The 15,977-nt window shown below is 38.4% G+C and overlaps 1 protein-coding gene across 1 annotated transcript in view; it reads left to right on the top strand.

The window, feature by feature from the left end:
- Nucleotides 1-15,977, top strand: part of brsk2a (BR serine/threonine kinase 2a) — a 183,688-nt gene that overhangs the window by 126,114 nt on the left and 41,597 nt on the right. Inside the window, exons 4-5 of the mRNA XM_047819701.1 lie at nt 2,810-2,950; nt 10,983-11,099. Coding sequence (XP_047675657.1) covers nt 2,810-2,950; nt 10,983-11,099 — 258 coding nt within the window. The remainder of the gene's footprint in view (nt 1-2,809; nt 2,951-10,982; nt 11,100-15,977) is intronic.

Genomic DNA, 15,977 nt, shown 5'->3' with positions numbered 1-15,977 from the left:
GGTAGAGAGACAAAAGGCCAGATGATACTGATGAGATCACAGAGTGACTTTAAACTTTGAAGATTCAATTTGCCAGTGCAGGTACGAGGAAGACAGTCCAGCTGGTGATGTACAGAACCTCTCTCTCTGGCCACACACTCGTCTTTCCTTCCAATGAGCAACGTTCACTTTATCCACTACCTCCTTCTTTGTCTCTGAAGCTGAATTTACTGATGATTTGGTTTGTCTGTGTGTGTGTGTGTGTGTGTGTGTGTGTGTGTGTGTGTGTGTGTGTGTGTGTGTGTGTGTGTGTGTGTGTGTGTGTGTGTGTGTGTGTGTGTGATTTATTGGACAAAACTGACAAATAGTAAAATAATTCCTTGTCTGGTATTTGAGCTTGGTGCTCTTAGGTTGCACATGTGACATGCTCTCCCATGACAGATTTAGTGCCACTGTGATCAAAGACAACCCACAACTAATTTCTGGAAGTTCTAGGGATGGCACAGTTAAAGCCGATAACCAGGGTCAGTGTTGGCATGATAGCAGTTGTTGATGTTGTCTGTGGTCCTTTTCCACTTTTCCCTGTTCGGGGTTGAAACAGCAACGTCATCAGTGCAGAAGCACTGGATCCTGCCACTGGCATTAAATCAGCAAATCAGCAAATAATATATCATATAGCAGAGAGAACGGTGAACCAATATTAATCGTTCCTATAATAAACGGAAAAGACTGGAATTGGATTCGGATAAACGATAAATGGAGTATTATGTACATTTAAAGATGTAATGTAATTTTTGTATGAAATCTGCAGCTTTGCTTTTAGCATGTTGTATGTGTAAAGATAAATAGTGGTGGATTATGGTTTTCGGCTGTTTGTCAAGGTTCTGCGCTGTACAGTAATAATCTTTAAATACTGCTGAAATATTTTGTGTTTATATTTTACAGCTCTGTACATTGTTATTATACGGCTGTCTTCAGTCTGCAGAGAGACATATTTTATTTCATGGAAGGACAATTAAGAGAAGACCCTTCATATTTTCCCGATTGGGATTGTTTTTCCCTCAGCGTATTATCTGTTAATAACCTGACTGAGTGGAATGAAAATAATTCATATCCAATGAGCTCCTAAGGTCTGAGAGCTCGAGTGAAAATGCTCCTATTTTGCATTCTTTTCTCATTTGATCCAATTTTCATTACGAATTGTATAATTGACAACGACTTCAGTGCAAAGTAGAATCTTTCAAAATATTAACATGAATTTGAAAGTATTTCTTAGTATTTGGTACACGCTCCATTTTTGCTTTAATAACAGTGTAAACTCGAGCTGGCATGAACTTTACACGTTTGAGCAAAAGCTTATGATCCATTTTAGATCAAACCGTCAGAGTGTCGTCTGATCGCACGCTTCCACAGAAGAGATTAGGACTGAGGAAATAGAGAGTAAATTTGATCTGATCCTGTAACGAATTCAGAAGCCATTAAAATGTGTGGCCGATGCTATGATGCTCATGAGACAGTATGAATACATGAATACAGTGAATACAGTAGGGACAATAGAGAAATGTTAGTCACTTTGAAGTATAACTGGTTTTCACAGCTTTTTTTGTTATAGAATTTAAGTGGGACAAGTAATAATCTTAAAATACAGCTGAAAAGCATCTTAACACACTCTAACACGCAGCAGTAAAACAGAAAGCTGTCTATCTTGTCTGTTTTCTCAGAGCAGAAGATCCACTGACATACTGTCAGAGCTGAAAAACTTCATTTCTTCTCACCTTTACTAGAAGCAGCCCAAATCCACTGAATCTTTCATCCCAATGCCTCCCACCGCTAATTCCCACTCCTCCCTTCCCACTGCTGATTTCATTTCTTCCATTTATCTTGTAGTTATGAGGCTCCTAGAGAGGACATTATCTGATCTGAAAGACGTGGCACTTGTGCGTCCCTGCAGAAATGAATGAGTCTTCTTGTAGTTTTGTTTCTCGGGTCTGTACAAAGACCTGAGAGCTTTGGCGCTGTAGGAACTGTTCTGCTCTCTGTCTGCTTGCTTCAGTCAGTATCAGAGGTGTTCGCTTCCTGTCCTCAACAGGTGGCTGAAAAAATGTTGCAGGAAAAAGAAAAATCTTTCACTCTGTCTGTCTGTCTGTCTGTCTGTCTGTCTGTCTGTCTGTCTGTCTGTCTGTCTGTCTGTGTGTATCTGTCTGTGTGATTGTCTGTGTGATTACCTGTATGATTGTGTGTGTATCTGTCTGTGTGTTTGTGTGTATCTGTCTGTGTGATTGTGTGTGTATCTGTCTGTGTGATTGTCTGAATGATTGTGTGATTTTCTGTCTGTCTTTATCATGTGTCTGTTTGTCTTTGTGATTTTCTGTCTGTGTGATTGTCTGTGTATCTCTCGGATTGTGTGATTTTCTTTGTAGTTTGTGTATCTGACTGTGTTATTGTCTGTATGATTGTGTATCGGTCTGTGCGGTTGTTTGTGTATCTGTGTGTGATTTTCTGTGTGATTGTGTATCGGTCTGTATGATTGTTTGCGTATCTGTCTGTGTGAATGTCTGTGTATTTGTCTGTCTGTGTGATTGTTTTTGAATTTGTGTGCCTGTGCCTGTCTCTTGTGTCTGTCTGTGACCATATGTGTGTTCCAGGGACTTTCTGCCTATCTATCAATGTCTCTCACTGTCCTTACGTGTTTGTCTGACCATTTGTCTGTTCGCATGTCTGTCTGTCCGTGTCTATGTCTGTGTCCTTGTGTCTAATTTTTGTCTGTATTCTTTTTCTTCTTAATGGACCTTTTTTGTGATTTCTAACTCTGCCTCTTATCCTTCTGTAGGTATTTGGTTCTAGAGCACGTGTCTGGAGGAGAACTGTTTGACTACCTGGTAAAGAAGGGGAGATTAACACCCAAAGAGGCACGCAAGTTCTTCAGACAGATCATCTCTGCTCTGGATTTCTGTCACAGTCACTCCATATGGTGAGTATAGTCACATCCTGTCCTTTATTACTGCAGTGTACCAGCAGTAGCTTCCTGTACTGTGACCTTACCAGATTAGCATGTTTATATTTTACAGCTCTGTACATTGTTATTATACGGCTGTCTTCAGTCTGCAGAGAGGCATGTTTTATTTCAGGGAAGGACAATTAAGAGAAGACCCTTCATATTTTCCCGATTGGGATTGTTTTTCCCTCAGCGTATTATCTGTTAATAACCTGACTGAGTGGAATGAAAATAATTCATATCCAATGAGCTCCTAAGGTCTGAGAGCTCGAGTGAAAATGCTCCTATTTTGCATTCTTTTCTCATTTGATCCAATTTTCATTACGAATTGTATAATTGACAACGGCTTCAGTGCAAAGTAGAATCTTTGAAGTATCCTGAATGAATCGGAAGTATTTCTAAGTATTTGGTACACGCATGATCTTTGCTTTAATAACAGTTTACACTCGAACTGGAATGAACTTCACACGTTTGAGCAAAACCTTACGATCCATTTTAGACCAAATATATCAGTGTCGTCTGATCACACGCATCAATATATAAGATTAGGAATGAGGAACATTTTTAATGAATATCAAATCATCAAATTGAGTTTAATAATCATCATATTTAATTATCAACTAAATAAAATGATTAATTGACATTTAGATTTAAATTAATTATTTAAATTATTAATTTAAATTAATATTAATTTGTACAACCTGTTGGGGGCAAAAAAAAAAAATGTTTGTGTCACCATTGATGCCGCTTGTGTGGATTAAAATACTTGTGTAGTGCATTTGGTCCATGGAGCATTCATCACTGTGACATTTCCAACTTTGACTTTTTGTTCCCACAGAAAAAAAAACTAGACTACATTCGCTTTGGGCTTAAATCTGAATACAATTACTGATTGATACACGTCTAGTCTAGACTTTCAGACTTCTTGTAGTTTTAAAACTTGGTCCAGGAGTGTTGAAACAACATTATAGTGAGAGTTGAGTACCTATTACTACTCAAAGTGTGTACAGTAAGGGTTTCCTGTGTCTCTAGGAATAGCAGAAGACACAGTGATGGCGAGTCAGCATGGACATCTGCACTCCATCCCCATCTGCACTCCATGCTAATGTGTTCATGCCCAGGGGCTTTCAATTACAATGCCATCATGATAATCCATCTATAAGCTTTTTTCTATGAAGTGAGCTGAGTTTCTCACTTTCTGGTCTGTCTGTATGCTGTGTGTTTGCTGATCTTTCTATGTGCTTTCCTGCTGGAACATCTGGGTTGAAGAGGCTACCTCTCATATATATATATATATATATATATATATATATATATATATATATATATATATATATATATATATATAGCATTGCTAGCAGGAAAAGGCTTCCAGTGTTTCTAATTCACACCCAGCCAAAGCTTTGAAATAGCAAAAACCAGATCAGTATCTTCTAAAATCTCTGTTTGAAAGCTGATAGAAAACCTGGGAATATGGATCATGGAGGATGTGATGCAGGAAATTTGTATTTCAATAATGTTAAAAAAACAAAAAAGTCCCTCAATTTCCCTCCATTTTACTAACTTGTCCTATTGTATGTTTTCGTTTCTCCTTTTGATTCCTCTGTAATGAGGTTTTCACACCCCACCAACTCCTTATCCCTAAAAATGCTTCCTCCTGGGTTCTTTGGATGGCTAAAGATTTTAGCTTCCTAATGGGTCTCTAATTCTACAGTGTTTTTTTTTATTTTAAAGGGAAATACTCAGCAGTCTGTACTGTTTTACAGTACATGTAACCTTTAAAGACTCCCCCAGAGTCTGATCATTCTCTAAGAGTGTACTCATTCATGTCTGTTCATCAGGAGGCTTGCGTGTGTGTCGCATAAAGCGGAAACCACATCTGAGGAAGAGAAGATATCTGGAGTCAAGTCTCATTTATCTATCATTTATTATTTCTTTTTTAGACATTACAATGAACCAAATGTTTTATGTTTTATTGATTGTAAGGTTTACATTTTCTTATTCTGTTGGCAGATGTTGTAGAGGCTTGGTTGTAGAATTCGATCTTAAAATTAGCAAAATAATCCAACGGGCTTAAAATAGTCAGACATATCTAGACATATCTGACTAGATATGTCTAGATATGTCTGGAATTATTTAGTTTAATGTTTAAACAGGAAATAGTACTTCAATTTTGATTATGTTCAAGATATTTTTAACTTAGCCAGAATTCCTCTGAAGACTTTCTCAGAGTTTTGTTTTCTTATCAGTTCCCTAATCACTCCCCACGCTACTATCAACTGCAGACGCACACTGGACTAGCCAGCAGTTCTTTTCTTGTTTATTTCTGGACCTTATTTTGGATCATTATTGTGAACTTATCACAGGCAGTGTGGAAAATAAGGGACTCATAAACTGATACAATTGGCTTTATTGGTTCATTTTCGGGATGTTTCTAGCACAAGTCTGCACTTTACCTCTTAGATTTATGTATCCAATGTAGCCTTCCAACCGGGAGACACTTTATATGCTATGGCCTGAAGCTGTAGAGAAGCAAAAACACTAATCATGCATTTTATATGAAGATAGAGAGAAAGAGTGGAAATATGCTCAGTTCCTTTCTTATCTGATGCTCAGAGCTGATGAATATTAATAGAGACCCAGGAGCCTCACATACAGATATTATATTATTAGACCAGTTCGATTGATCTTAAGCACATCCTCACTACGTAGATATCACGGATAAAGTGCGAGCTTCTCTAAGATGACAACGGAGCCAAAGAGAAGTTAACACCAATGATTTTCCACCAACAGGAACAGAATGACAGCATCACGGGTGACATCAACTTTAATATATCATGCTTGGCTAAAATTCTCCCTTTATCTCATTGCCTGAAATGTGTGACTCAAATGACATACACACTAATAGCTTCTAAAAGCTCAGTGATGAGAATAATTTGAAAACTCTGTGCACTGTGACTGAATTAGCTACTAGCAGTGCTCAGAGACAGAGAAGCCAGGACAATAGCCAAGTCCACATCTGATAGTCATCTGTGTTTTAAATAAATCATTTTTCTCCTCATATATGAAAAGAGTAGTGTGAAATCATTTATCAGGATATCATTATATTGCCCAGCTTTATGTCTTGTGCTGATTTGTTTCTGTTGAAGACAGCAATGTGTGCAGAGATCATTAAAAAACAGAAAATGGTCTTTTGACACAACCATTATTGTTTGTTTTTAACAATGTGAACATAAGGCTTTCTTCAACATTGCATACTATATAAAGTAGTAAACATGCAATAATAATAATAATAATAATAATAATAATAATAATAATAATAATTCAGCCAAGTTTTTTTTTAAAAAAAAAAGCTACTTTTCCCCTTATTCACACAACAACGTTAAAAAAATCTGTTTTCTTAAAAGCATACAGAATTTTTTTTTTAATTTTGGGAACAAAAATGCTTATTTTTTGGACTGAATGGCAGAAGACTGAAAAAATGCTGCACAATGTTCAATGGCACCATTTGACCCTCAATCCCTCAAAGACCATATATATATATATATATATATATATATATATATATATATACACACACACACACACACACACACACACATTTAAAACACATTTATACATTAAAAGCCAATATGTTTTCTTGCTGTACCAACTTTTCACTAATAGCTTCATAATATTTACCGTTCCAGCCCCAGCACTGCTAAGCTCTATGCCAGAAGTACAGTATCCCTCCACCCTGAGTCTAACTTTCTAATCTGGGTTATGTGATGAAAATACTTTCATGGTGCTGTTATATATATGTAACAAATAATATCTTCTTCTATAGATTTCATACAGCTCTGCACGTCTGCTCAATGCTGTATATAGAAAAGGACATTAAAGAGCTGTGAACTCCGTTTGAGTCCAGTGATGCACTCCTGACTTTACATCTTGCCTTACATACTTTTATTTTGTACCGAAATTTCAGCTAAGAAATTGTAGTAAAGGAGCAGAAGGTTGATACAGCGGAGTGTCTCCTGTACTGTACGTAGTGTTTAGGAGTTTAACCTGAATAACTGTAACACATGCACACAGTCAACTGATACCTAGAGTGATCTTGAGTTCCTGTGCTAGCTGGAACAAAGTGTAATAGAGAGCCTAAATAGACAGGTATAGCTTTGCTACCGAGAGAACATCTGAGCTGAATGATGAAAGAAGTGAAAGCATTTGACGATTCCTCAGAGTAGATGAGACGGCCTGGTGATTCTCGCCGGGTGAAATAGAGATTTGTTCATATCGATTGCTGCAGGTGAGCCTCATCTCGCTCGCTCAATGAGAGCAGCTTCTCCTTCTTTTCCCACCCATTTCCAGCCATTCAACTCTCAGGAAATGATCAATGAACTCCTATATGAGCGTGTGCCACCACGGCCCCTGCTTATGTAGTAATTATAGCTGCTTGAGGACTGATAAGACACGGTTCCCTCACGTGGCCAGTCAGTGATTGGGGTCCTCTGGAGCGTGTGTGGGCGAGATAAAGAGTGTGCGTCACATGGAACGATTTGTGCCAAACAAGCATCAGAGTGCAGATTGCAGCAGGCTGGATCAGACTCTTTAGAAGCCAGCCTGTGACTCACTCTCCTCCCACTCACTTCACTGCTGAATGGGCCATGAAACTGTGTTGTAGATGATCCTTTTGGCATCCAAGCTGCAAAGATAGCGCTGACTCTAAATGAAGTTTGTTTCCAAAAAGTTCCCGTAGTGCTTTTTTGTCAGTGTAATTGAATACATATGAGTCACGACTGTATATGCAGTGAAACTCCTGATCATAGCTGCTCACATTACATGCAGACATGCAGCATGTGTAGGGAGTTCAGTGACGTGCGTCTGCACAAAACGTTATTTACCACGTCTGCTGTTTAACAACACATCATATATCTGTGCCAGAGAGCCAGATATAGCCGATGTGCTTCATATGCTCTCTGTCAGCATAAAATGATCAAAATTTGAGAAAAATTTGAAAGAATATTAGCTGTCGGTTATACCATTGTTCTACTCGCATGTTTTCCAAAACATCCAAGGCACTTTAACAAAAACCTTTATGCTGTGATCGAAATTATACTGTAGCACAGCAACCATTGTAGCATAAAAGAAGATTACAATAAAATCTTTAAGGGTTTAAGTAGTCAAAAATGAGGAAGGAAGTGTAGAAGCCCTTGCTTTGAATCACTAGTTCCTTGAACTTAAAGATGTTTAGAATTCAGTCCATCATTGTGACTGAAAAAAATGGGCATATGATTTCATTCAAGAGCAAACAACTACAGAGATGTTTGACAATGGCAAGAATGCAGGGAACATAAAATACAGCACCTTACTGCAACAACAAGAGAAGAAATAGATGAAAAAGCAACATTTATTCTAATTACACTGCTGTGAAACAGGAGTAGCACCCCATTACCCCAACTAATGTCCTGTCCTGTGCACTAGCTGTTGTTTCTCTGCATGTGAATAATGCCGTATTATGGAAGGTTTATTCAAGCTGTAATTGGGTCAATAGACCCTCAAGTCTTGGAGAGGAAAATGAGGGAAAATTGAGGGTGTGATGAGAGGATTGGAGGATTTAAAAAAAAAAAAAACACAAGGAAAAGCACTTCATTTCAGCTACTTCTGACTCTGATAAACGCCGTTGCTCACCATGAAGTATTCAATAAATCGGTAGAGCAACCGGCTAGAAGAGGGCTGATGGTGTTGAACAGATGCTTACCATATTAACAATGGAGGTCATAAATATTTATAACATGACAAAGTCACCTGAGCTGAAGTCATTTGCCTCCACGGGCATTTTTATACATAGATAAGACGTTAAAGTAGGTTATAATGCACGTAGTCTCCATAATCACGCAAGACATCTTTAACGTCACATATGAGCATGGGATTAGTGACTGCATACTGAAATCTTATCAACGAGATAGAAACATACTGGGATCTTACGCTTCCGTGACCTCTGACAGTGTCCGAGATCTGCAAAACTGTAGGAATGACAGATTATTCCTAACATTTATATTTTCCCAACGTCTGCTTTTAATGATTAGAAGCAGAGGAAAGATATTTAGATTTATTCTCTGTGAGATTTGATAATCAGCTACTGGAATGATAAGCATGCAGGTGATATAATATCAGTGGAGGCAGTTTTTTCCCCCACCATCACTCATTATGCGTGTTATGGATATAGCACTTAATAAAGCATGCAGCTATTATTAGTCAAGTTAATATCAGTGTTACTGTTGAATGGAGCTTGAATGGCCTCATGTTAGAAACATGCTGTTTGCTGTTATTAATGCACTTGTTCATTTCCGTCAGAATTTAATTAGTTTGTTATTAGCTTGTATACTCAGAGCAGGAGATGCATGTACATTATGGTGAAAGGGGTTCAACTTCATCTGTAAGCAGTGCCACTACAGCCTCTATGAGCTGCTACTGAGATGCAGACAGCATTAACTGGGAGCTGGGAGCAAAGTGGGAGGCTGGAGGGAAGCATTATTATGTAGAGCAGCTCATCTGGCCTGTCTGTGGTCATCTGCTCTTTTAACATCAGGCGCCGGAACAGAGGGCATGTGTCATATTCTCCAGCCGTGCGAGCCGGACACCCAGTCCCCGAGAGAGTTGGAGAGGAAAGAAGTGTGGACCGGAGTTGCTTACTAGCAGCTATGTCACCTTTTGTCATTTGTCAGCTGATCTCTGATACCACTTTTACCCACTCAGACAGGGCTGCTTCTGCTTCAGAGTTTTCCCACCTATCCATTATACTTTAAGGCCTTGAAAAGCTATTAACAGTTATCAAGCATGTTAGAAATTTCAGCATGGACTGAAAAGCTAACAGACCAAACACAAAGCTAGATGGTCAAACTCGGAGACCAGCCATTCCAGCTGGTATGATATTTTTTTAACTTCTTTATTTCTTGACTAGACTGATCAATACGTGTTGTTTTTATGTTATTGTACTGTTATAATTAAACAGTAACTCAATGCATAAAGTAAAGGCCATGAAGTCATGATTTCACAAAAATTTGAGTGTCCTCCAGGGTTTGGTGTTTGATTCCTGCCTCTGCCTGGTTAGCCTGTAGTTTGTATGTTCTCGCTGTGCTTCTGGGGATTTTCTCATGTGCTCTAGTTTCCTCCACCTGTCAAAAGACATGTGTTGTAGTCTGATTGCTGTCTCTAACGTTTGTTTGTTTGAGTGGGTGTGTGATTGTGCCCTATGATGAATTGGCACCCCATCCGGGGTGGCACTCGATTTGTGCCCTGAGACCCCTGGGAGAGACTTCAGGCTTCCTGTGACTTTGTGTAGGATAATCTGTACAGAAAATGGATGGATGGATAGATTATAGATTAGGTTTAACTATTAAAACTCCAAGAACAGAATCTTTTTCAGTAGAAACATACATTCAGACACAGGTTTCTTGAGTACTCACAATGTTTTAAGGTTTACTGATGGCTCTGAAGTTTGATGGTTGTTTTTTTGATTCCTGATGTTTCTCAATATGGCCAAACCATTAGCAAGTGCAGTTTCAGTTGTTCTGCATATTTCCTGACAATTCTTTTAGCAAGAGACCGGAGATAAATGTTGTTATTGCTCACAGTTTGGTTTTATGTCTTGTGTCTTTATGCCTTTTCATTGTCTATAAACCAGGCAAATAGAAAGGCACATGACTGATCCTCAAGGGAAATGTGGGAGCTTCGGTAGTTTAAGAAACCTTTCTTTTTTGTACGCATAAACAATAAATAAACACGAATGCACGCAAACTACACAAAAACCTGTTCCAAACACAGCCACTGGAAAAAAAGACAGTGAGAATGTAGAGAAACATGAATTTATTTTTAAATATACTGTTCCTGTGCATACTGAGCACGCTGAGATGGGAGCCATCGAGGATCTCGATGGCCGGCGGCGGAAAACATTCCTTTTAATGCTTCTTACAGCCAGAAATTTGTGACATCCGCTGTTTTATTTTGTTTTGTTTTATTTTCACAGCCACCGGGACCTGAAGCCCGAGAACCTGCTGCTAGACGAGAAGAACAACATCAGGATAGCAGACTTCGGCATGGCCTCGTTGCAGGTGGGGGACAGCCTTCTGGAAACTAGCTGTGGGTGAGTAACGCTGTGCTAAACAGCACTCGGAAATGACTAGCATTTGTCCAGCGACTGCCAGCAATCAATTATGGATAATCTTATTGATTGTGTACTTAAGGTACTCTATCTGCTAGACATATGTTGCAGTCTTATTTACAACATGTCAGTCTTAATAGTGACTGTGTCGGGTGTTGTTTTTCTCTCTTAATGTCTGGAGACATTACAAAATGCATGCTTGATCATCAGCACTTAAACACGCTTTCTCTGTCTCACTAGTCTTTCTCTCTCATAATACGCTAAAACGAACAGATAGCCAGCTCTCTCGTTTCTTGCCAGGAGGTCTGGCATCAGTTTTAAAGCTACGCTTCTATTAAAAGAAATGAGCTGTTGTTAAAACAGTGAAGACTTCCCTCATTTAGCTTTGCACGAATAAGGTCAGAAACCTAAGAAGAAGAGAGACTGGGGTTTCAGATGAGCCAAAGACAAAAGCTTTCTTTTCCTCTTTATCATCTCTGTACGTTCTGTACTGCTCCAATTACAGAAAGTTACGATAAAGTACAAGCAGTGGTTTGGATCAGGGAGTGTATATTGTTGAAAAACAAATCCTCCAGCCATGCGGATTAAAAAGAGAAGATGTAAACTGATTAGAGATGTCTGTCATAATGTACGAGGTATTTCAGACCTGCAGTGATTACAGAATTTTAAAGATACCACAGAAAAAGTAAGTTTGCAGTACTAGTTTCAGGTCTTTGATGCTATTTCTTTAGCCTAGAAATGCATCTTGTCTTTAGAAAGCACCTCATGTACTTTCAACAAAGCTACTATCTTCAAGCAAGCAGCAGAGCGGCTTAATAGCAAACGGCTCCTTTAAGTAGAGATGTAACCGTGTACGAATACATTAACACCCACTTGCAGTGAACTAAGAACAAAGTTATAAATAAATCTTTCTAAAGAAATGTTTACCATTATGTACAGAATATGAATTTTGCAGTAAACAAATGACTAAACCTATTAAATCAATGAACAGGACACATGGCTGCACACACCATCTCACCAATCACACATTACACATAGACCCCATTTGTCATCATTGATTTGAGTTGCTATTGTCAGAAAAGAAAATATTGCCACGACTGAATATCTAACCAGCCGTCAATATTGCTTTTAACTATGGAAGGACACAATGTGCACTTGGCACCTTAATATGCTAAAAGTTTTAGAGCAATTAACATGTTTTCGCTATTATTTAGGCTATTAAACTATAAATGTGCCAGTAAATCAGGAAGCTGCCGTTTCCAAACAGCTGGAATTGAATAAACAGACATATCGCTTCTCATCAAACTGGTCAAATTGTGAATAAGAATTGTGATCTCATTTCATCCCAGCTTCCAGATAATTATATGAAATGAGACACTGCTTCTGCTGTTCTTCAGGCACCGCTGCACAGCAAGCAATCAGAATGATTCAGCATTTGCATAATCATACATGCACGTAGTTAAAAATACATTCTTACACTTGCCCTACTGAGCTCTGCTATTTGTGGTACGGCATCGCACATCGTTGAGGCATTTATAGAGCCGAAAAAGCCGCAGACGTCATGAATAAAACGTTAAGGACAGTAAGGCTGATGTCATCTTGTGACTCATCAGTTATTATTCTTACTCCTCCTTTGAGATATTCTTTCCAGTTATTATAACGGCATAATCGTGATATTATCAGCTCACTGTGACAACTGAAATCTTATTATTTATTTGTAAATGTAGGAATACAAGTGACTTTATTTTAAACACAAATATTTATTTTAAGTCAGAAAAATGGAGCAAATTGAATCATGCCATTGCATTATGGGTCATGATTCTTGAGAGATCTGGCATGTTTGGAGCAATGGCATTAAATAAATCTGCATTACAGGTGCCTCTGATAGCTCCAGTTTATTGTATGTTCACCTTTGGGGGCTTACATGAGTTTGATAGCATTAGCTAATGGGTTTAAGGATCTGGGCTGCAATAGAGTCTCTAAACATGAAGAGAGAGAGAGAGAGAGAGAGAGAGAGAGAGAGAGAGAGAGAGAGAGAGAGAGAGAGAGAGAGAGAGAGAGAGAGAGAGAGAGAGAGAGAGAGAGAGAGAGAGAGAGAGAGAGAGAGAGAGAGAGAGAGAGAGAGAGAGAGTGAGAGAGAGAGAGAGAGAGAGAGAGAGGGGTCTTATTTTCACCCAATCAGCAAAATGTAAATATGTTTTGACAGCACAGCTCGATATCTTAATCAATACTACTAAGACCGTACACTTTAATTCTACTGCGTCTCTGCATTAGATTGAAATCATACTGTTGTATTGCATGTAATATGCAAATCAGCTCATGCCCCTTGATTACAAATTGTTTGTGTTAATTCTATGAAAAAGTCAGTGTTGAAAGTTATAATAATTGATCCCACTTTTTTCACCAATTTCTCCAAGTTACTAATCCTTTATAGATGGACAGGGTGAAGGTTAACATGAGCTTTCTCTAAGGTGCTTTATATTTATTTAATGTAGCTTACATTACATTTACACTATACATCATTGCTGTGATTGACAGATGAGTGAGTAATGTTTGCTTCTCACCCAGATATTTTAAACGTGATTTATTCTATAGCTGGGGCTCAGGCTTTATCTCTGACTCAGTAAGGGATGCCAATTTCAGCAGGATATCCTCAGAAGGAAGCTGTGGTTTAGACTAATTCAGTTATTGTTGATCTTATTGTACTTTTGTATTTCTGACTTAGTGACATTTGACCTTTGCGAATTCCAAAGTACAGGTACTTGTGGGGGGGGCACGGTGGCTTAGTGGGTAGCACGTTCGCCTCACACCTCCAGGGTCGGGGTTCGATTCCCACCTCCGCCTTGTGTGTCCCGAGTTTGCATGTTCTCCCCGTGCCTCGGGGGTTTCCTCCGGGTACTCCAGTTTCCTCCCCCAGTCCAAAGACATGCATGGTAGGTTAATTGGCATCTCTGGAAAATTGTCCGTAGTGTGCAATTGCAAGCGTTTTACTCTACATAATCGATCTAGAGCAAAGGACAAAGTGACAGGTTTTGTGACATATTGAGAACCTTTAGTATGTAATGTTTGGGGATTTGTTTAATGTGTCAACTTGTACGGCATTTTTATATGGACTTATTAAATTAATATGAATATTGGCCTTCTAAACACATTAAAACAACTGAATACAAACAGGGTCAGAGACAATTTAAATCTTGTGCTCATTACCAAAAACACATATCTGATCCTTCGTAGTGAGTCAGTCAAACTCTCAACTTTTGCCTGTTGTTGTTGATGGCTGCTGTGTAAATGAAAGAGGAAATGAGCTCTAGCAAATAGCTTTGGTAGGATTAATTCGTTAGATACTCTGCCCTACAGGCGTTCCTTCAAATATCCCGTTCCTTCTCATAATGCCCCTGTATGTATCTCAATTTTCATTTCATATCTGACAGAGAAAGTTTTACTTCTCAAATATTCCCATTCTTATATGAAAGGAAAGTGTTTAACCAGGCCGTGATTGTTGAGTCCTGCATATGCCAAGCCGCTCAAAGCCTGGCTGTTTAAAGGTAATTACACTGACAACATATCAAAGGCAACAGCAACACAAAACAGAATACACAGAACATTTTAAAGCTGGAGAATTGCAAAAAAAATGCCTAGTTTTGGTTTTAAAATCTGATTTGTAGTTGAAACTGCCTTTACATTTACTGTACAACATTGGGCAGAGTGACTGTCGCTCTCTCTCTCTTTCTCTCTCTCTCTCTCTCTCTCTCTCTCTCTCTCACTCTCTCTCTTTCTCTCTCTCTCTCTCTCTCTCTCTCTCTATCTCTCTCTCTCTCTCTCTCTCTCTCTCTCTCTCTCTCTCTCTCTCTCTCTCTCTCTCTCTCTCTCTCTCTCTCTCTCAATCACAAGATCCTTGTGCACTAGAACGTTTAATCCCTAAAAGTAAGTCCCACAATGCAACACAAAAACCAGGTGCTCACTATGTTGCCTTATATGGAAATGATGTCAAACATTCTGAACCCTCTAGGATTAAAAAAATGGCAGACGAATGTAGTTTCAGCCAACTTCACCACGACTACAAATGAAAGTAGCTTGTTATCGCACTTGTGGCTCTTAAATAAGAAATTACGTTAGTGATTTTTAACTTTATTTGCCATTATATACTCATTTTTTTTAGTCTTTTAAGTATTCAGTGATTTTTAAAATATCCACTGGACCACAATCCCACCTTAAGTACAATGACAGAAACGTGTTTGGTAAAGCTAACACATTTACATATCATACTGAACATAAATATTTTATATGTTTGCGTTTGTTAAAGTGACTGATGAGGAAATTTAAATATCACAGGAAATTGAGACATTAGTGTCCTTACCAGTGCCTCAGCTCGCATACGCCATATACTGATTCACCATGAAGGGAGCTAGGGAGCTGATGGAGATACACCCCTAAACTTTGTTTATTATGTTGCCTAGCAACCAATATATACAGACTATACAGTACATACTACAGTATATAGACTACTGTGCATCCCAGAATAATGTTTACTGTGAATACTATTAGTACAGGATTAAATTATTGATTTATTTTGTCATTGAGTCATATTAGTTCTTGTGACATATAGGAAAGTAGTAAGAAAGCATTAAACATACTTTCTTGTGACTTATTACTTTAATAGCATTGTCACTGTCAGACTTAAGGTTTACAGGTGTATTTGTGTGTATTAACGATATTTCTGATCGATTAGTGCTAGACACAGGGGCAGAATCTCTTTTCCTACTGGCTATAAAATAATCTTTACAGGTGTGTAGATTATATTGTAATTTGTCAAATGTGCACAAAAGCAGTTCTGTTAAAAAATCCTGACACGATGGATTC

Source organism: Tachysurus fulvidraco, chromosome 10, assembly GCF_022655615.1.
Source record: "Tachysurus fulvidraco isolate hzauxx_2018 chromosome 10, HZAU_PFXX_2.0, whole genome shotgun sequence".
NCBI classification, from domain to species: Eukaryota; Metazoa; Chordata; class Actinopteri; order Siluriformes; family Bagridae; genus Tachysurus; species Tachysurus fulvidraco.
This window is presented reverse-complemented; position numbering and strand designations above follow the sequence as displayed.